This window comes from Vulpes vulpes, chromosome 16 (assembly GCF_048418805.1).
Source record: "Vulpes vulpes isolate BD-2025 chromosome 16, VulVul3, whole genome shotgun sequence".
In the NCBI taxonomy this organism is placed as follows: domain Eukaryota; kingdom Metazoa; phylum Chordata; class Mammalia; order Carnivora; family Canidae; genus Vulpes; species Vulpes vulpes.
The window spans coordinates 60,978,432-61,000,255 of NC_132795.1; the positions used below are offsets into that span (position 1 = coordinate 60,978,432).

Below are 21,824 nucleotides of genomic sequence, written 5' to 3' on the forward strand. Positions count from 1 at the left end.
CTTTCTTTTAAATTGCTTTGAAAAAAAAAGTGTAATAAAGAACAAGTAATGAGTCTTATGTAAATATAAGTTGTAGGGCAGTGTGGAAGTCATGCTTCCAACTTCATATGTTATTACCTCTGTCATGTAATGAGAGTGAAGCCAGAAATCAGAGTTTAATCAAGTAAGTAATATGATTAAACTGCTTCTAATTGCCTCAATGCCAGGACGAGTCATGCAAGATGAAGAATAAGTATAATAAAAACAAGTATGATATTAATAGCCATGATTTATTGAGTGCATATATTATACTCCTTAATCCTCACATGAGCCCACATGCATATTATTCCTAGCACCCCAATATCACCTACGTGATGGCCACAACCATTGTGAAGATGAAAGAATGGAGGCATAGAGAGGGAAAAGAGCTGGCCAGATGGTCAGTTACTAGTGGCAGAAGAGGGGTTTGAACTCAGGCAGTTTGACTCCAGATCTCAAGCTCTTAATCAGGCAGCCTGGGCTCTTGTTGGAGGAAATGCTTTATCTATGTGAAAACACTTGAGCACAATGCATGATGACATTGTGCTGAAGTGTGGCTCAAATTATGACTGCTATAGGAATTCAGTCTGGAGAGGAACTTCCAGTGCTTGGGTATGACTGTATGCCAGGCATTGTACTGGGTGTTTCCATCTTTCCCATTTAAGGAGAGGTAGCATGGCATATGTAGAAGAGGAAGAGCAAGAGCTTTGGAACTGCACAGGTAGGGTTTAAGTCCTGGCCTTGCTATTTATGACCTGTGTAATCTCAGGCAAATTACTTATTCTTTCGGGTAAAGTGTCCTTAATTAAAAATAAGGAATATAAGAGCCATCCTACAGAGGAGGGTTTACTATCATAAAATAGTATCAGATTATGGTAGGGCTATTTATTCACCAAATACCAATTAAGTCCAGGCATTTGGGAGCAACACTGTTAGCCAGAATAAACTACATTATGCTGTTGTAACAAACAACCTCCAAACCTCACTGGTTTAATACAACACAAGTTTAAAATTTGCTCGCACTAGTTTTCTAAAGCAGGCTAGCTGGGCCTGCTCTGCCATCTATAGAGAGCCACAGTGCCTGGGGTAGGCTCTCTCAGTGCACTTCCATAGTTGTCAATATGAGATTGCCAAGATGGAACTTTTGGGATTGAGAAGACACACAGATTTGCCCATTGGCCCTTAAAAGTTTCTATGTGAAAACAATGCATATCGCTTCTGGTCTCATTCCATTGGCCTAAGTGAGTCCTATAGGGTGGTGGATGCCTAGCACATCCCTCAGGAGGTTAAGAACCAGGAAATATTTGGTGAACGGTTTCAATTAGCACTACAGATACAGTCTGTTTACCTGTGAAACAGATCCCATATTTTAAGAAGGAGAAACAGAAGCTCTGAGAGGTTAAGTCATTTGACCAGGGTCACACAGCCATCCACTGGGGATCACCCTGCACTTTGCTCACTCTGACTCTTTAACTCACATGCACAATGTCTACAGACTTTGTATAAAACAGAACATACTTTCAGGATGGGGGCAGGGAGGCCCTGCAATTGTGGAGGACAGCACAGGAATTAAAGAGACAGGGCCTTTGTCTTGGTATTATGCAATAACCAGTGGCTCTTGGGGAAGGCAGGAAGGGGCAGAGGGGGCTTATGTCAGCATCCCTAGAGGATAAGTTTGGACACCCACAGACGGCGTGGGCACGGGTATGGTGATGTGTTTGGCCATTTCTCTGGCAGCAGGGAGCGGGCTCCGGGGCAGGACCGGCTGTTGCAGGGGTCCAGGGTAAGGTGATCAGGGGAGACAGGAGTGAAGACAGCGGGAATGCAGAAGGCATAGACCTGAGAGCTGCAGAGGAAGGTCGAGAGGGGTGCACTGGTGAAAAAGTAAAGAACAACTAGGCGATGTGTACAACGTACCATACATTCTTCGTACCTCACTCTTCCTATCCGGGTCTGCTGTACGGCACCATTATAAAAAAAATTCCCCAAGGCCTCTTTTTCTCTTGCCTTGCAGCTTGGGGGAGGGGGGCAGCTTCCCCTGTCGGACGCCTTCCTGCCCGACCGTCTACCTGTGGGGCGCAGTCGCTGTTACCATCGCCAGGGTCCGGCCCGCTCAGTTCAAGGAAAACTCTCAAGGCCCAAGGGGCCCGAGGGGCCTCCTTTTGCTCAGGAGGCTCCCGGCCCTGCCCCTCTGAGGTCCCCGGTTCGCCCCCCTCCGAAGGCAGCCGCGGCGGCCCGGGGCCCCGGCTCCGTCCTAGCACCCCCGCGCCCAGCTCCGGCCCGGCCCCGGCTGACCTCCCCTCCCAGGCGGCCGGAGTCCCGGCGGGTGTCGCAGCGCTGAGCGTCCCGCGGCGGGCCCCGGGCGCGGCCTCCGGGCCTCCCTTCCTCCCGCCCCCGCCCCTCCGCGGCCGGGGTCGCGGCGCCCCTCTCGGGGTCCTCCACGGCGCGCGGCCGCCCCTGCCGGAGGAGGGGGCCTCGGGGGCGGGGTGGCGGCCCGGAGGGGCGGGGGCGCGCACTGCGGCGGAGGGGCCGTGACTCACGCTGTAACCCGACACCCTGCCCGCTCCCCTCCCCCCGCTCTCCGCCGTCTCCGGCCTGGCGGCCGCGGCGACACCTGAAACAAAATGAAGGGGCGCGCGGGCCCGTGGCGCCCCCGGCCGGGTCGCGAGCAGGCCCCGGCTGCGTCTGGCTCGGAGCGCGCCCGCTTCCCCCGCCCCGGGGCTCGGCGAGCAGCCGCCGCCGCCCGGGCGCCAGCAGGCAGGGAGGCCGAGCGGCGGGAGCGGGCGCGGGCGCGGGCGCGGGCGGCGGCGGGCCCGCGGTAGCCGCGGCGGGCGAGTCCGGGGAGGGGCGCCCGGGCCTGGAAGCGCCCCTGCGCGGGGCCCGGCCGAGCGAGGACAAAGCCCCCGGCCGCCGCCGCGGCCTACGCCGCGCCGCACAAAGGGCGAGTCGCCACGCGCCACCCCCCCCCGGCTCGGGTGGCCCCGGGTCCCGGGTGGCGCGGGGAGGTGGGGAAGCCCCGGCTCGGCCGCCCCCCGCTCCGCTCCCCTCCCCTCCGCTCCCCTCCCTCGGGACCCGCCGAGCGCGCCGCCCCCGCCCCCGCCCCGTCTGCGCGTCCTCCCGGGGAGGGGTCGGGGGTGCGGCGCCCCACATAACACTCCCCCTCCCGCTCTCGGAGCCACCCCTCTCCCCTCCCTCCTGCAAACCCCGCCGCCTCCCCTGCCACCGCCGCCACCTCGCCCGACGCGCCGCAGCTCGCCGCGGCCGGGGGGCGGTGCGCGGACCGTGCGCGCCCGGGGGCGCCAGATGTGCAGTCGCCGCCGCCGCCAGTGACCGCGCCGCAGCCCGAGCGGGGCCGGGCCGCCTCCCCGATGCTGCGGGGGCGACCTTGAGCGCGCCGGCTCCCTCGGCTGGGATCCCGACCCCGCGGACGCTGTGCCCGGTCCTGCCCTCTCCAGCCCGGCTCGCCCTGCCTTCCGACATGGAGGGGGCCGCTGCTCCCGCGGCCCGGGACGGCCCCGACTTGCGGCCGGGGGCTCCGGGCTCTCCCCCGGAGGGGGTGGCGGGGGCGGCTGCGGCCCCGGCGGCGGCGGCGGCGGCGGCGGCGGCCCCGGAGCCCAGGAAGCCGCACGGGGTGAAGCGGCATCACCACAAGCACAACTTGAAGCACCGCTACGAGCTGCAGGAGACCCTGGGCAAAGGCACCTACGGCAAAGTCAAGAGGGCCACCGAGAGGTTTTCGGGCCGAGTGGTGAGTGGGGGAGCCCCCTCCCCGGGGCGAGGGCCCGCGGCGGCTGCGGACCGAGGGCGCGGGGCGCGGGGCGCGGGGCGCCGGGCGCGGGGGGCGGGGCGCGGGGCGCGGGGGCACTGAGACTCGCCTGCCCGCGAGGGGGCTTCTCTGGAACCCCCAGACAGACGCCTCACTCTCTCCCCAGCTCCCCGTGACTCAGGCGTGTCTCTCTCGAAACACTTGTTACATCCTGTCTGCGCATATTTTGGGGGTTTTTCTCCCAGCAGCAAAGTAGTGTTTATGATTTGCAAACACTTTGCAACGTTGGGACGGTGGAGGTCTCCCTCGCGGGCACGCATTCAGACCGAGCCCTGGAATGCCCTGGAATGCCTTGTTGCTCTAACTCTGAGCAGACCCACGTCCTGGGCGGAGAGCGGCGCCCCCCGCTCCCCCAGCAGTGCCCTCCAGGCGAAGGCGACCCTCCACCCTCCCACTCCTACTCCCCATCACCCTGGTGCTGCTGTAGCTGCAAGGGAGGGTGGACTCCTGCCCCTTAGGGAGCAAAAGGAAAGGCGGCTGCCTGCCTGAGGGCTCTGACAGTTTGCCTCCCGCTTCTGGGAAGACTGAAACGCCCAGGGCAGGCGTAACCACACAGATGCTGAGTCCCCGCAGACCCCACTGCTTTTCAGGTCCTGGTTTCCCGGCTACTGAATTGCTCCAGGGGACTGGCCGGGCGCCCTGCTCTTTGTGACAGCCGAAGCCCTGCGGGGGTCCCGGCCCCATTTGGAGTGGCTAGCGCCTAGCGCCTAGCGCAGGGTCTTTGCCTTGTTCCCAACTTGGCTTGGGGAACAGGCCCTTGAAATCCACACTGCTTGTGGCCAGAGGGTTGGGTTCAAAGTGACTGACTCGCAAAGATTTTGTGTGGTGTGTGGTAGAAAATTAACATGGTTCTTTGATTTGAAGCATATCAGATGTATTTTAATCGATTTGGGGCCAAAGTCAGGAACTCATTATGGTACTCCTCGTGTGCGCTTTTGGGGGTGTTTTGGGGCCCCGGGGTTGCTCATAAACTTAACGAATGACCAGAGGGGAAAGAAAGCAATACGAACTGTTGAATGAAGTGGTTGGTTGATATTGGTGTTTTTCTTTTCAATCTGTGCAGGGACAGTTCTGTGGGAAAAAATGAGCCGATCAGAGGGTTTGGCTTCTGAAATTCTCAGATATTTGGATACCTGGAATAACTCCCTCATCCTAAGGTTCATTGTTTGGGTTGCTCCAGCTGTCTTCTATAGCTTAAAAAAAAAAAAAAGTCTGTTATAGGTTGATTGGAAATTTGAAACATTGTACATTGTATTTTTAAAGCTGTCTCCAGTAAACAAATCCTATAGGCAGCAAGTAGTTAAGAATTCACTCTGGGCAGGTGCCTTTTTTTTTTTTTTTTTTTTTTGTAGGTTGAAAGTTTTAAAGAGGAGATGGTTATTACAGATGTCCTTTGAGGAACACACTTTCAGGTTTGTGGAAGAAGAGGCTGAGAAACGTGCACTTCATTCATGCTTTTCTTCTGAGGTGATATTCCCCAGGCTGGGTGTTGAATAAGCAAGAACTAAGCCTCGCTCCTTGCTCGTGTTGTCTTAATAGCTGTTGAAGAATCGCGCTGGGAAGTTGGAAAGAGGAATAATGAAAAACAGACGCGGCTGGAGCTGCAGGTTGAGGATGTGAGCTTTCGAGGGGTTGAGTGGTAAGGGTGTGTCTGGGATCTGCGGGGGGCACCGCTGCCGCCCCTGTTGGAGAGAATGAAGTCGTGTCTTAGGGCAGACCCCTTTCTGAGCTTCACCGGGGCTTCCTGTCCGGTGTTGGTCTCGCGTCTGATCTGCAGACGAGGTTGGAGTGAAAGGGATTGCATCAGTGGACGGGAGCCTGCCTTTCTCTTTCAGTGGGTGTCTTTCCTTTATTTGCAGAAACTCTGAACATTCTGTCGGGATTTAGTCAAACGGCCGCTCGGGGGCGCGCTGAGAATGGGAGAGGCTCATTTCTCAGCCCAGAGACTCCAGTCCTGTTCCTGTTCTGTTGTTGTCCAGCCCTGCTCCTTGGTTTCCCGTTGTGCTATGAATTGCAGCAAAATCTCTTGTTTTTACTCAATGATTATGTAAAGGTTCTGAATCCGGTAGATCCAGGCCCAGACGCTAGTTTTCTCCAGACCACTTTCTAGTTGATAGATAAACTTAGAACCTTTGGCGAATCTTCTGGAGAAAAGCTTGCAGTAACCAGATGGGATGACTGAGGTTTGGTGCTGGGACGTCCTCCTTGGCCTTGAGTCCTCCCCCTGCTGAGCACAGTGCCCACAGATGGTGTCAGAACTTAAGTGAGAAACAGGAACTGTCAGGTGGAAAATTCTGTGTGCCTGGCTGAACAGAAAATAAAACAAACACGCCAAAAAATTGGTCAGCAAATTGTCCTTGCCGGCACAGCACTTTGGTGACTCAGAATCTGTCAAGAGCAGCAAGAAATTGTTATGTGAGGTATGAACTTGGGGTTTCCTTCTGGTTCTAAGGATTCTCCGAATATCTACAACTTACTCTGGGGTGTGGTAGAGGTGAGTAGGGAGAGCACCGCCTCAGGTCTGCCTTTTCAGTGTTCCAGTCGAGTTCCGAAGTGACGTGGTGATTTCACTTGTACCCATGTCTTTTATGGCACCGTCCAAGAGGAGCAGGGCCTTTAAGCCACTTTGCCAGCGCTGCTGGTGGTGTCCCGGGTAGGAGAGGCTGTGGGATCAGCACTCCTTGTGGAAAGCAGCTCAGAGACAGCGAAGTGTTTAAAAATGAAAACGTTGTGGCTTTTAATTGCACATCTGGAAGGGCCCTTTGAATCAAACAGAGCACCACGCAACATCATCTTCTGTGTTCTGTGAAAGCCACTTCCGAAGAATGTTGCAGGATCAGGAGCTTGGAGTGGCCCTCGACCTGGCCTCATCCAGGCAGACTCCCCTCTGAATTCCCAGATGTGGTTTGTGGCCACTGCCTGAGGGTGTCCATGACACAAGGACTCCAAGTGGTTTATTCCAGAGCCTCACACACCCAACAATGAAGCCCTCTTGCAGAAGGGCACAGAGCCCTGGCTGACATTCAGATCCTGACTTTTCACTGGCTTTGTGAGCTTGTGCAAGCTTGTGCAAGCTATGTCACTTTCTGAAACCCCAGCTTCCTCATCTGTCAAATGGGCTACCAGTAGTACCAGTTGCATGCATTTGTGTAATAATTAAATAAAATAATGGGTGGAAAGCCTCCAGAGGTGAAATTAGCCAATTTAGTTCTTCTTTCAACCGAATTTTTTTCTCATCTCACATGGACTTTTCATTTAGGTTTTAAGACCAGGATGCCTGGGACAAATTAACCTCATATCTCTCAGACAGTGGTAGGGGAAACAATCAACTTTTCAGGTTAATTAATGAATGTGAGGTGAACAGAAAAGTGAGCCCATAAGAAGCCAAGACCATTAGCCAGATTCTGATTACATCTGAATGTGTTTCTAAAGCCTTGAATTTGGGCTTTGTTTCTTGCACAACTTTTGTTTTGATATAGCATTGGGCAGGGCTGTTAAGTGGAGCCCCTGTGGCATAATATGCTGTGCATTTTCTTCGAGCCAAGCTGCTTGGACCTTCAGGCTGCACAAACTATTGTCAAAAAACCCAAACCCAAAACAAACAACATTTTGAGGAGGGGGTCATGTGATCACTTCACTGTCAAGGGCCAAGTTCAACTTTCCCTCTGTACCAGGTTATCTCTTGTGAGCAGTATGTTGTGTGACAGGAACAGGAGGTGAGGGCTCTGGGAGGGGTCTGCATGGGAGTCACAGGACCAGTGGGTAGAGCGTACCCCCAGTTTGCCATGGTGTCCCTGGGGACCAAAGCTCTAGCCTGGGTGATGGGGCATCCTCACTCAGCTAAGGCATTGATTTGACCAAAAATGGATCTTTTAAGCACTGGCCGGAAGTTACTCCCAGCCTGGTTCTGGGAAACTGCAAATGAGGGGTGCTATCACATAGCAAGCTGGCCTACTGAGCTGGGGTCATGGGGCCGTCATCTGTGGTGCCTCAGATGCCATGTTGCAGCTAAGGCCCAAACCCAGTTGTGGGGAGTAAGGCATGATGGCGAACATGTGATCCAAACTTCCCATCCTGGAGATGGGAAAAATAAAGCACAGAAGTGTTAAGTGAGCTCCCTGGGGCTGCACAGCAGCTGTTAAGTGACCCAGCTGGGTCTAAGCAACCTGATTCTCAGTTTGGTATTTTTGCATCACTCATTTAATAAATCTTGACTACAGCAAGATAGGATGCTCACTCTGAAAGAGCTCACAGTCTCATAGTCAAGATAAAACCTACTTACAAAGAGCAAACTCGTTCTGTGCAGTCCCACCAAGATTTATTACCATCTCCTGTATGCTGCCCTTCACTTTACATGCTGGGACACAGGTGTGGCTGAGGCCCATGGAGGGACCCATCTGGTGGAAGAGGCAGTAAGCAGTTACTGATCTGAGTGCCTCTGCTATACAGGACAGGATCGTACCAGGTGATTTTCAGGTTGGAATGTCGCTCACTGAAGCGGAGTTCCTTCAGTTGCGTTTGATCCTGGACAAGAATACCTCCCTCCCCATACGGTCACTGCTGCCGTGATTACTACCAGCTGGCATTTTTGAAGGGTTGCGGTGTTGTCAAGCTGTGCTAACGTTTTCTTTCATTTACCACTCTCAACAACCCTGAGAGGTGTGTACTCAAGTTAGACCCATTTAACAGGTGGGCAGAATGATGCATGGGGGACGTTCAGTAACTTGCCCAGGGTCATACAGCTGGAGAGTGTCAAATGGTCTGTTTTGAAACTCACTGCTGCTGGAGAAGTGGAGAACCTTCCTTATGTTGCACAACAGGTGAACTCTGGATTTGGGCGGGGTACTTCGCTCACAGGGTCCGGAAGACTAGCAATGGGGTAATTCTTTTCCTGGGGGCGGGGGGGGGGGGCGGTTTCTTTGCACTGTTCAGGAAAGGGATCGAGAGAAGTGGCGGTGGCATTCTGGAGGATTAGGGAGGGCAGATGATGTTGAAGATGATCCTTGATTTGGGTTTCACGAGACTGAGATACGGGGCATTTCAGGCAAAAGGGGATTCTAGGGTGAGGAGGCCATTTGACTTCGAATGCAGGAGTTGTTCTGGGATGCAGTGGGAGGCAAGATTAAGGAGATAGAATGGGGGTAGTAATATTTAATAATATTCAATAATAGTGAGAACAGCTAATACTTTTTGAGTGCTTATCACGCAACACAGGCCAGCTGCATCTCTAGGTACGTATTAACTGACTTAATCCTCCTCATGAGCCTGTTATCATCCCATTTTCCGGATGAAAAAGGTCACACGCAGCAGCAGAGCCGGGGTTCGGCCCCAGGCATCGTGAACACAGAGACCTTCCTCTAGGTGGCCTGAGCTGGCTTCTGGTCACAGTGGGGCTCTGAGCCCAGCAGTCTGGGGTGCTGGCTGGGAGCAGGGAGGCCAGCCTGCGGGTTTACGCAAGAGTTGAGGTATGAGAAGATAAGGATCGGAACTGCGTTAATAGGTCTGCTTCTGGCAAACTGTCTGCTCGTTGGGCCGTGAGTCTGTTTTAATGAAGCAAGTCAGGGAGCTCTCTGCCTGGACACACACTGACTTTTTTGTTCCTTGAGTAGCCTCAGATTCTGGAATCTCTCGCAGGCCTGGAGAGGTCGGCGGTTCACTTCCCTGGCGCACCCACGCCACGCAGGACATCTCACTTCCTCCTGGGAAGTGGCAGGGGATAAGGTGTCTTGTGTGTCCATCAGTCTGGTCTTCCAGCCTCTCATCAGCACCCAGCATGGTGCCAAGCACGTCGTAGGTCCCCAGCAAAGGCTTCCAGGACGGGAACTGATGGGAATAAACTGAGCGACGTTGATTTTTTTTTTTTTTTTTTTGCGACGTTGATATCTTAGGAGTCTGTGTAGGTCATGCATGGCCTCCGACCTCAGGGGCCCTCTGACCTTTTGGGATTGAAAGGCCATGGCTGGAAATGAATGGCGGGTTACACGGCGAAGCCGGCAAAGCCAGGCACAGGGTTCCGGGCGCGGGTTCCCTGTTACGGCGCTCACGCTCTCCTGGGGGGCAGAGCCGTCTGTCTGTCCAGGGCCTGTCGGCTTCCTGGCCGTGGCTTCCTGTCCTCAGTGGCTCTGGAGTCAGACAGCCTAAGTCTCATTTGTGTTTCCCACATGAAAGTCCCGGAGCATCTGTGAGTTATGATTTGTGAAGTATCTGTTTTAAAGCAGAATGCATTTATCATCGCGCTGGCCCAGAGGACACCAAGCAGCCCAGGAATGAGCGGATCCCAGGCCCCAGCATAGGAGAGGCTCAGCCAGATGACCCACCCGTGAGTGGAGTCTGGCTGTATTGATAAAATTCTCTGGAAACGGCCCAGGAGCAGCCAGATGTTGACTTCCCGGTGCGGGGGGATGGGGTGGGGTTGGGGCTCTTGGTAAACTCTTAACCGGCTTTTTAGAATGGGGATGGGCAGTCCCACTCCTAGGCCTGCCCAGGAGCAGGGCAAACTCACGTCCACACAGAAACGGGCCCACAGATGTTCCTAGTGCCATTGTTCCTAAGAGCCCCTAAGTAAGAGCAACCCATATGCCCATCAACTGACGAATGGATAAATAAAATGTGGTATGTTCATTTTATTTACGGAATATTACATATGATCCTTCCCATATTTTATTTATGGAATATTTATGGGTTATTATTCTGCGGTAAAAAGGAACGCAGAACAGACACGTGCTACGACATGGATGAGTCTTGAAAACATTATGCTAAGTGAATGAAGCCAGTCACAACAGATCATATATTGTATGATCCCATTTCTGTGAAATGTCCAAAATAGGCAAAGCCATGGAGACAGAAACTGGATGAGTGGTTGCCTAGGGCTCGAATGGGTTGGAAGTAAATGGGGAGTAGCTGCTAATGGGTGTGGGGTTTCTTTTTGGAGTGATGAAAATGTTCTAAAATTGATTGTGGTGATGGTTGCACAACTCTGTGAATATACTGGAAGTCCCTGAATTGTACATTTTTAAATGGGTGAATTTTGTGATACAGAAACTGTATCTCAGTAAAGCTATTAGTTAAAAAAACAAACAAACAAACAAACAAACCCAAAGCAACCCAACAAAACAAGCCGGGGCTCGGGGTACTGGGGAGAATGGGGATGGGAATGTTAGGCTGTATCTGTCAGGCCCTGAAGATTCCAGTCTGTGAGTCTGGAGAACTCTCACACTCCTTTTGTGTCAGAAGTGGAAAGCAGTGTCCTGTGTGCCGTGGTCAGGAAAGCACCCAGAGCCACAAGGCCCGAGTGCATATTCCATCCCACTGCTTGACAATCTTGGGACCTTGGGCTACTTCCTAATCCCCTTTAAACCTGTTTTCTCACCTGGGGCTTGTAATAGTTCTTATCTTCTAGACTGTTGAGAAGATTCAATGAGCCGATGTGATTTGGCTGAGCCTCTAGCCCTGTACCTGAGACACAGTAGATGCATATTCAGTGCTTCTGGGGCTATTGTTGTATAAAAGGTACATTTTCCCTCTAGGTGGATGAATTTGAAAAGGCTCCCCTCCTGGCTGGAAGTAGCCCCCAGACTGGTGGCCTTGGGAGAATTGGTCTCCATTCACTTGTCTCTCCACAGGGTGCCTGTGTGTACATGATCTGCAGGCCCCTACCTGGCAGCCCTGGTCAGGGCCTTCATCATTCTTTTCAGCTAGCACTCATCACTGCTCTGTGGCTGAATAGTGATATTCAGACACAACATACTAAAAACACACGATAAAGACACAACATATGTTGAGGGTTGGCGTACTTTTCCTTTTAATCTAGCAGTAAACCAGATGTAGTGAATGAGTGCTTCCTAAGTGCTCAGGACTCTTGGCAATTTCAGAGAATATGACAAGTCCTGCACCAAGATACTGAGAGTTTAGTTGGGACATGTGAATCATACATCTGGAATAATCTGGGAACAATGCAAGGTAGTACCTAAACTAGGTGTAGAGGAAGAAGTCATGGCTGTAGGATCAGAAGGACTTGGGTTCAAATTCATGCCTGCTACTTGGCGGCTAGATGATCCTGGGCAAGCCGCATGTTTTCTTTGAGCTTCTGTTTCCTTATCTAGGAAGTGCGGCTACCAGCCTCCTACCAGGTAGGATTACCAGGAGAAACAGGATTTGGAAGCTTCTGACACAGAGCCTGGTGACTAGCAGGCTCTTGAAAACCAGGGCTGGTATTCTTATTTATTTTGGTGAGAAGCCCCAGCATAGAGTACTTAGTGGTCTTTTTCTCCCAAATCATGGCTTTCCTTGCTTAAAACCCTGCCATGGGTTGCATGGTAACCAAATTCGGAATTTGCTATGTCCTTCAAGGCCTCTACCAGTGCCTAAACTCCCACTTCCTTATTCCCCTGTCTCAGCCCTTTGTCCGTTTCCTTCAGAACATGTCAACTGTGCAGCTTTGATGCTTTCTCTCTATACCCACCCCTTTCTTCCCCTGTTGGAAGGGAAGCAGGGGTGCTGTCCTATCCCTCAGTGCTCTCTGGCCTGTGGCCTGGTGCCTGCCTATAATAGGTGCTCAGTAAGTATGAATGAATGAGTGAATGAATGAATGAGAGAGAAGTGCAGCAGCAATCCTGAGAGGGGGAGCTCTGTGACTAGGGGAGGCTGCAGGAAAGGCCCCTTGAGTCCCCACCTCCTTCCCTTTCTGAATACCCCCCACTTCACACCACTGTGTAGATGGTGTGGAGAGCCCAACATTGTTTTTTTTTTTTTTTTAATTTTTAAAAGATTTCATTCATTTATTTGAGAGAGAGTGAGCAGGAGGGAGAGGGAGAAAGAGAATCCGAAGTAGATCCGTGTCCGTGCCAAGCACTCCCAACGCGGGGCTCACTTCCACAATCGTGGGATCATACCTGAGCTGAACCCAAGACAAGAGTCGGACGCTTCACCAACTGAGCCTCCCAGGTGCCCCGACAGCCCACCACTATTAGCTGCAACTCTGCACCCCTGCCAGAGGGTGGGGGAACTGGTTTCCCACCCTGGGCAGCTGCTCCCGGAGGCCTCCGTGGGCTGTTCCCAGACATCTTCCCTAGTAGACCCCAGCCCCCCATGAAGAAGATGGCCCCCTGGCCATCAGCTCTGCAGTGTAGACAAGCTTTAGATGCAAAGTATGTTTGCAAGATTTTCAAAACATTTTCTCCCTGGGTTGTAAATCAAGTACTTCAAGAATTGTAAACCGGCTGGAGTGCAGAGTTAATGTATGTCTGGAAAAAACAGCATCATGACTTGCCTCTTAAACTCAAGAAAAGAATTCTCATCGCTTACTTTCATTAGAGATACTGAGACAGCGAGAGGTTTCGGAGGAAGGTGTCCCCTTCCCTGGGAGGGGGGGAGCGGCAGTGTTCAAGTGGCTCCGGGCCAAGGGCAATTTCCCAGCGAACAGGAGGGACTTGCCTCTTTGTCCTAGAATGTCCTAGGGCCTCTTCTCCTCCCCATTCCCTCTGCTTGTGTGAAGCTCCTCATTATTCTTGTGGCTCCAAAACTGCAAAGACAGCTGATGGCTGCAGGTTAGGTGTCTTCGCTGGCTCTTGTCATGTCATCATGCATTGGGCTCCACTCAGGTAGGATTCACAGGGATCCTCTCACGCCTTTGCAGGATGGTGGAAAGGAAGTGATGATCCAACCTGTGGATCTGAAATGGAGCATGAGGGTGGGTTCTGAGCCTGGCCTCTGTGCCAGGCTCCCTGGGTTTGAGAATGCCCTCGAACCTCCTGTATAAGCTTGAGATGACCAGCCTGACTCAGTTTCTTCATCTGTGAAATAGAAGTGGCTGTGAGGATAAATGAGGTGTGTATCAAGGTCTTAGAGAAGTGTGTGGTCCGCAGCGAATGCTCCTTAAGTGTTATTGTTGGAAGGAGCCGCCCCTGGGAAAGGCAGGACAGCAGCATCGCTACACTTATACCACAGGCAGCCTGGGTGCTGGGCATCATATGTCGGGGGAACCCAGTGTCAAGCCCCCTCTCTTCACCTGTAAATCTAGGGGCTGACACAGACTGTTCCTCAAGCTCTGAGAAGAGAATCCTGGGATTCACTGAATGAAATTGGTGAAATGTAGGTTTCATTTCCTGCTGCTTGGTCTTTGGTAGAAGGGCTCTTTCTCTTGTTTAGAGAAATTATCTTCATTTCTCTAAACTCACTTAAACCGCCGGGTGGCTCAGCGGTTCAGTGCCTGCCTTAGGCCCAGGGCGCTATCCTGGAGACCCAGGATCGAGTCCCGTGTCGGGCTCCCTGCATGGAGCCTGCTTCTCCCTCTGCCTGTGTCTCTGCCTCTCTCTCTCTCTTTCTCTCTGTGTGTGTCTCTCATGAATAAATAAAAATAAAATATTAAAAAAACATAAACTCATTTTAGATTGTGTTGTGCAGGTTTGACAAGTGTAAGGAGAGTCTCCCAGTGTTTGGAGGGTCAGCGCGCACTGGGGAGGCCTTACCTTCCTGGCTCTCCGGTGCCCTCTGGTCCCCACTCTCCTTTAGCGCAGGGTGGGCAGGGCTTTCTTTAAGCATGTCTGTGAGGTGGATTCTGCCCTAGATTCTGCGTGAGATAGAAAATTCTCACTTTCAAAGAACCTATTGGTTTTCTCATGTGTAAAATGGGATGGCGATACTAGAACGTGTGTCCTGGGTGGTCCTGTGGATTCAGGGATGGTGCTGAGAGCAGCTCCTGATGCATAGCCAACCCTCGATAAATGTTAGCTGCTATCATTTGGGGTTTGGAGGAGGGCAAGATCTCATACTGTTGGGTGGCTTGGAGGAATCATTGCTTCTCCCTATTTAGAGTTTAGTAGGGCTTTTGGTTGGTCCTGGTGAGGCTGGAGCCCGTGGCTGCCTCTGCTCCTGGGTTATGCCTGTGGGTTTCCCCAGAGACAACATTTTTTTTTTTTTTCTCCCTGTGGCTTTGGTAGTGGTGGGAACATTCATTGTCCAGGGAGGGCTGCTTCATCCTGGTGGGACAGGTGGGGTGGAGGCAGGACTCAAGAGTTGAGGAAAAGACTAAGGAGGCCTTCTTCCCAGGGTAAGAGAGGTCTTCGGCAGCTTCACTTAAAAGGAAGACTTGACTCATGTGTTTACGACTATTTTATCCTTAAAAATGAAGTCAGTTGATCAGTCGATCAATCACACTCCTCTTCATGGAGCACTTTATATCTGCCAGGCCTTGGGGGCCTGCATCGCCTCACTGATGTCCTTGTGGTCCTTAGACCTATTCTATGAGGTGATGCTAAGCTCTTCCTGCTTCACTACAGAGGGAACTGAGGCCCAGAGCCACCTTCTTTATCACATGGGGAAGATGGAAGGAATGAACCTTGTGTCTGTCCCAACTCTCCACTGTGAGCCTAGACAGCTTCCCAAGAAGGACTAGAAATACCTGCTGTCATGTTTTCTTGTGGCAGGTGTTCCTTCTGCCTCTTCCAGTAACAATGAAAACCATTCAGATAGTTGATGAGCTCCTCCTGTGTTCCAGGCACCATGCTAGACACTGGGGAGGAGATAAGGAGAAAGATACAACCTCTGTCCTGAGGGAGCTCAACTACCTCTTGGTTCTAGAACTTACAGTTATTTCAGATCCCGATTTTTTTTTAAAAGATTTTATTTATTTACTTGAGAGAGGGAGAGACTGAGAACGAGTAGGATGAGGGGCAGAGGGTGAAGCAAGCTCTCCACTGGGCAGGGTGTCTGATGCGAGGCTCAATCCCAGGATTCCTGGATCATGACCCGAGCCGAAGGCAGATGCTTAAGTGACTAAGCCACCTAGGCGCCCCTCGGATCCTGATTTTTGTGGTCCACATTTACCCTTCTTAGCTGGGAGACCAGTCCCCTGCTGTGGTGGGGGGGTGGGGGAGGTGTTGCTTTAATCTCTCAGAATTCCATCCCTTGGCCTTAAGTACATCCATCATGCGGCCTTGACTTTCTCAGCATCACTTTACAAAGATGCCGACAAACTTTAAGGAACTCTCAGTGGTCCCAGATGCCACTTAATTACCTTGTAATGGTTCTTGGTAGATTTGAAAGTGAACTTTTCCTTCAACTAGCAGGAGTAGCGGGAGGGAAGAGGCTCGCCCTCCATGGATCCGGTGGGCTCCAAGCCCAGCATGTGAATGTGTCAGATGCAAAGGCAAGGTGGGATGTGCTCACTCTAGGGAGAACCTTACCTTGCGTCTTCCTCATGGTCAGATGATATCTGTTTCCCAGGCAGAATCAAGTGGGATGTTCAGGGAGGGAACCGGTGTGTGGAGGGGCGTGCGAGCAGCTGGTAGCAGAAATCCTGGAGAGCAGAGGAATTAAGTGGAAATCTCCCCTGAGTCCTGTCCACCTGCTTGCGTGTGTAAGAGGCTCCAGAGCAGATGGAAGGTCCCTTCTCTAACAGTCTTCATGGCAGGAAACATGTATTGAGTGACGAGTGTATGCCCGGTGCTGTACTGAGTACTGCACACACCTTCTCTCCCTCTCTCCTGTATAATTTAGGGCCGGGCTGTCTGACTTCAGGGTCACGGTCATAACCACTGGGTTCCCTAGCCTTTCTTGGATCCGGGACCTTGGAAGCTTCCACAGCCACCTGCTTTGGTTTTCTACCTGCACACTGGATGATAGATACGCCCCGAACCCTGACTTAAAGCTCAGAGAAGTTGTCTCCAAGCTTGTGACAATGATAATTGGAAGAACTTTGCTCCATAATCTCAGTTATTCTGCATCTTACTCATATGTCCTTCCAGTGCCTAGTTCAGGGCCTGGAACACAATAAGAATACAGTCAATACTTGCTGAATGGCCTTGGGACATTATGTGTTACATAATGGTGTCGGGAAACTTGAGGTCAGTCCCATCATTGCCACTACTTGAGCTGCGTGAACCTGGGGCAAGATCCATCCCTTCTAGAGCTTCACCAAACTCATCTGTAAACGAGAGCTCTGGGACAGACTTTTGTGTCAGGGTTCATTATTCACTCAACAAATATTTGTTGAGGGCCAGCTGTGTGTCAAAAACTGCTCTGCTCTGGATAAAAGGGGCAAGTGACAATCAGACAGTGGGCTTCCTGCCCTCCCATAGCCCCTACTCCAGCCTCACCAGAACCTGCATGGGCGAGTCTTCATGTCTTGTCCTCACATTGCTCTGAAGTGCCAGTCACTGAATCTTCCCTTGTTTGTGTCCTTTCACCTGAATGTATGCTTCCACCAGGGCAGGGATTTTCATCAGTTCTGCTTACAGATGCATCCCGAATGCCTAGTCCACTGCCTGGTGAATAAATGCTGGCGACACGCATGCCCGCATGCCTGGACAAATGACTCGGATATCCCTCTTGCTCATGAAGTCTCTGGATGTGAAAGTCCTGGGGCTCAAATCCAAGAAGAAAATGAAGGAGCAAAAGGACAAATTTCCAGGAAAAAAACCGACTTTACAAAAGCAAGATGCAGTCAGGATTGGGTAGGAAGGTTCGTTATCCCCACTAGCTGTGGGATTAGGGAGTCAGGCAAGATTCCTCCAATTTGTCATCTGGTGATGCTTTTTGCAAACCACAGAGAAAACAAAACAAAAACAAAAACTCTCTCCTTCCTCTCCTCCCTCACCCCCCTCCCCTGCTCATGCCTTCTTTATTTCAAGCAGAAAAAGCACTTGCTTCTTAAAAAAGCTCATGAAGGAAAAAATTATAACAAATATCTTGCATTTCTCTGGTGGCGGCACAGTCTGAATTCCTTTCAGCCCCACAATGAGTTCTAATTTTATGAAATGTTTGGATTAGCCACCAATTTTCCAGTGGAATTTAGAAGGCTTGTATTCATACTTATGCTTGAAGCAGAGAAATCTCATAAAATCCGTGCAGTGTCTTGGGCCCAGGGGGACGTTCTAGCCAAGGACAGAATGACCAACCATCCACAGAGTGGCGGGGCTGAAAGAGATCTCCTCAGGCAGCTGTGGGCAGGCTCTGCGAGCAGCAGTGTGTTCCTGAACTGCAGGCTCTGAGGCTTGGCCGGGCTGCATACCTCTTCCAACTGATCATGGGCTATAAAAATTCCAGCCCAAGTACAATGCTTGTACCTGACCTTGTTCTTTCAATTCTTGGAGCCAGAGAACATCAGGGCATCTGGTAATTGGGTGAGAGGCATTTGATAACACATGGTCCTCTAAGCACCCCTACCCCCTGCTCCCGTAGTACATATTGCCTGTGTTATCATTTCCCGTTTACATTTCTTAACTCTGCCTCTAGACCTGCACTGTCTAATAAGGACATGTGCAGCTATTAAAATTAATTGCAATTAAAATGAAAACTTCAGTTCCTTGGTTACACTAGCCGCATTTTAAGTGCCTGGTAACTCTTTGTGGCTGGTGGCTACCATTGGACAGTGCCGGAAAGGTCTTTTCCAGCATCATAGCCATGCTAAAGAGTAGTGCCTTTGCTTTGCTTTATTAGCTCCATATTCGGCACTTGTCACTATCTGTAATTAGCAACACCATCCACCATTGTTTCTGTATCTTGTGTCTAGAATGCTGCCTGGCATGTTGTAAGCACCCAATAAAGGTTTTCAGAATGAATGAATGAAGTCTGATCAGCATTGCTTTGCATATGCCTTATGTACTCTCTAGTGGGCCTTCAACAAATTAAATGAACACTTAAGAGAATTATAACCATTGCATGGATTCACCTGATGTTCATTGAGCACCTGCTGTGTGTCAGGCATGGTGCAAGGCTCTGGAGGATACAGACACAGATCCCCTAGCTTAACCAAGCCAACGGTTCTTAGATTTGTGGGGACCTGTGACTCTCCTGGGTGTGCCTGTCAAAATGCATCATCTTTGGCATATATCCCAGAGTCTGATCCAGCAGGGATGGGGTGGGACTTAGGGGACTTGGGAATCTGCAGCATTTTAACCAAGCAACTCATGTAAATGTAATGGGGTTGGTCCATGGTCTGCACTTTGAAAAACACAGCTCTGGGGCCTCTGGGTGGCAGTCACGTAAGCTTCTGATGCTTATGTCATGAGATAGAGACCTTTGTCAGGCTCCGTGCTCAGTGGGGAGTCTGCTTAAGATTTTCTGTCCCTCTCCATTTGCCCCCTACTTCCATGTGTGCTCTCTTTCTCAAATAAGTAAAAAAACTTAAAAAAAAAAAACAGAAAAAAAAAACCAGAGCTCTGGACCATGGGAGGCCAGTTGCTGTACTCTTCTGGGGATATAGCACCCTACTTTCTTCATTCCACACTTTCTCATGTGATAACAAGAGGGGCCTCAGATGTTGGGGTTCTTATAATGGGCCTGACACTTGAGGTCTCTTTGCCTGATACCTTCCCAAGGAGTAATAATGATTGCAAACAATTACATAGCAGTGATTATACCTGGCCATAGGCTAAGCATGTTAAATCAGTGGCCTAAATTGATCATGGTGGTAACCCTAAGAAGTACATACCACAACTATTCCCATCTTAGATAGACTGAAGCACAGAAGATTAAGTCACTTGCCCACATCTGCAGTACTCATAGGTGGAATTCAAACCCTGAAATGTGGTGACACTGCTGCTTATGGTTGCTAGGCTTCGAGCAGCTGCCTCTTGAATGTTGGATGGACCTTTAGGTCTTTTTCTGCCAGTTGCATGGAATCAAAGTTCAGGTGTGTTTATGAAATGCCCGGTTAGTGGATCAACACGGGTGGACATTAGGAGTCCTGGCCTTAGGGAGCATAATTAACTCACTCGTTTGGCAGACATACCCTCGGGCCCTGTCTGTGCCAGTCCTGTTCAGGGCCGCCAGGTGAAAGAGATTTGCACTTGGCCTAATGGGGGCGATGAGGGATGGGCAGGGGCTTCCTGAGAGAGTGTCAAACCCACGATAGGTTTTCTTCTGGACAGAAAAAGCAAAGCAAATCTTAGAAACCAGGCATTCCCTCATTTTGCTGCTTGTGACTATTTTTTACAGTTTACTGTAAAACATGCCCATTTCACCCAGTAGGGGTTCTGTGTGCATGAGCGTGTGCATGTGCATGCGTGTGTGTGTGTGTGTGTGTGAGAATGTGAATTTGATACGTGAATGTGAATTTGGTGGGCTCCAACATATGGAAAGACGTGCCTTTCTCCCCACCTTTTTTAACCACTTAGCAATTCAGGAAACCCCTTAGGGTTGGGAGTGGCTGGGGATTCCCGACCCACTTGCAAGCTTTGAAAGAAGGAGAAAGGTGCACACTTACAGGGGACTCAGAGTGTGCCTTCTGCAAGACACACTTAAGGAGGCAGCTGACTCGTGTCCTCTCATTTCACAGCAGCTTTGTAATGGGGTGACCATTAACCACCACTTTGCAGTTAAAGAAGTTGGCGCTCAGAAAGAGCAGCTGATCTGCCTGCGGGGTCAAGGTCACACTTGCGCTGACTCTGGTCCATCCGTCCATCCGTCCATCCGACCCCGCCGAGGGCACTTTCTTACACCACAGGTTCTTGGTTCTGGCTGAGCATTAGAATAACCTTTTAAAAACTCTCTGGGGCTGGGCCCCAGGCAGCAGTGTTGTTAACCAGTCCCCTGTGTCACCTTTGTGCCCTGAGTTGAGAGCCCCTGGCTGGTGGAGTATGCCCTCTTGAATATGCCATTGATGCCTGGCCAGGTGGGGACCTTACCCTTGGGAAGGCCAGCCCCCTCTCCCCCGCCTTGCCCCTGGGATGCTTGCATTCTCCAGGGAAGACTGGTGCGTCCAAAGCTATCCCCCTGGACCTGGGCCGGGACCTTTTGCTCCTGTTGCATCAGAGGCTGCCCGTAAATCGGCAGCTGGCTTGTTTTCTTTTGAGGCCCCAGTTGTAGCGACCTTTGTGTGTCTGTTTATTTCAGGGAAATAATTCCATCCTGCAAAATCAATTCCCTGGGGGCTGCAGAAGTACATTTGGAGGGACTTCTTTTAGTCGGGTGACCTGAAATGTCCTCTCGGAAGAGGCCACAGCTGCTCCCCTGCTCCCAACCCCTTCTTGCTCTGCCCTCTGACACTGTCCTCTCGACCTCTCAAGATTTTGAAGGTCTCATTGGAGTCGTTTTCTTACTTACATGTATCCCTGCATAAGGGCATTTTGTTGAGTATAATCGTAAAAACATTTCGGAGCATTCAGCATTGTCGGGCCTTCTACGGAGTGTTCTTTGCATGATATCTTACTACATTTTGCCTTTGCTTGGCAGTGAGAGAGTAAAGACAAGTCTGAAAGCTGGGGCTTTTCATCCTTGGGGCGGAAGGGCCTATGATTTGTCACAATTCGCTGGCCATGTTGGAGGATGACGGATTCCATGGACTGTGGAGGCTGCAATATTGGTGCCGTTCGTTGACTGGCTGGGATGACGATGGCTAGATGGGTAGTTGGCTGATTGAACAAGAAGGGTCTAGGGAAAGCAGAGAGTAGCCGTGCAGCCCCGAGTGTTTAACCTGCCACGAGCTTCAGTCAGAGAAATGGAGAATACTGCTTAATGTGATGCCCTGGGTAAGTGGACCTGCTAAGTTATAACAGAAATTCTAAGTATGTTTTTCCAGGTAATTATAGCTTATCCATTTAAGAGCCAACCTTTTTAAAAAAATGATAGTCATTTATTAGGGAAATATTTTCCAAGTGTACGTATACTTTCTTATAACAAAGTACTTGAAAGTTAGACCTTTTTTTTTTTTTTTTAAAAGATTTTATTTATTCATGAGAGACACACAGAGAGAGGCAGAGACACAGGCAGCAGGAGAAGCAGGCTCCCAAGAGGAGCCTGATACAGGACTCGATCCCAGAACCCAAGGATCACAACCTGACCCAAAGGTAGACGCTCAATCAGTGAGCCACTCAGGTGCCCGTTAGACCTTTCCTTGATGCCTTTGGGGGAACTTCTCCTAACTGGTCCTTAGAACTTTATTTTGGGATTCTCATGTCTGCTGCTTGTCTGTTTTCTCCCTCATCAACTTTCATTCCTCTCTGTGATCTTTCAAATGATAGAATTTTTCTTTCCCTATAGC

The 21,824-nt window shown here is 51.0% G+C and overlaps 1 protein-coding gene and 1 long non-coding RNA gene across 2 annotated transcripts in view; one reads left to right on the top strand and one right to left on the bottom strand.

Moving 5' to 3' along the window:
- Positions 1–250: 250 nt before the first annotated feature.
- On the bottom strand, positions 251–2,760 carry LOC140595953 (uncharacterized). The gene is made up of 2 exons (XR_011997956.1): positions 2,314–2,760; positions 251–2,087 (listed from the first exon to the last, which is right to left on the bottom strand). It is a non-coding gene; the product is annotated as an uncharacterized lncRNA (long non-coding RNA).
- NUAK1 (NUAK family kinase 1) overlaps positions 2,745–21,824 on the top strand; it is a 72,567-nt gene continuing 53,487 nt past the window's right edge. The window contains exon 1 of the mRNA XM_072742364.1: positions 2,745–3,766. Within this exon, the coding sequence (XP_072598465.1) occupies positions 3,497–3,766 (270 nt within the window). The 5' untranslated portion in view covers positions 2,745–3,496. The remainder of the gene's footprint in view (positions 3,767–21,824) is intronic.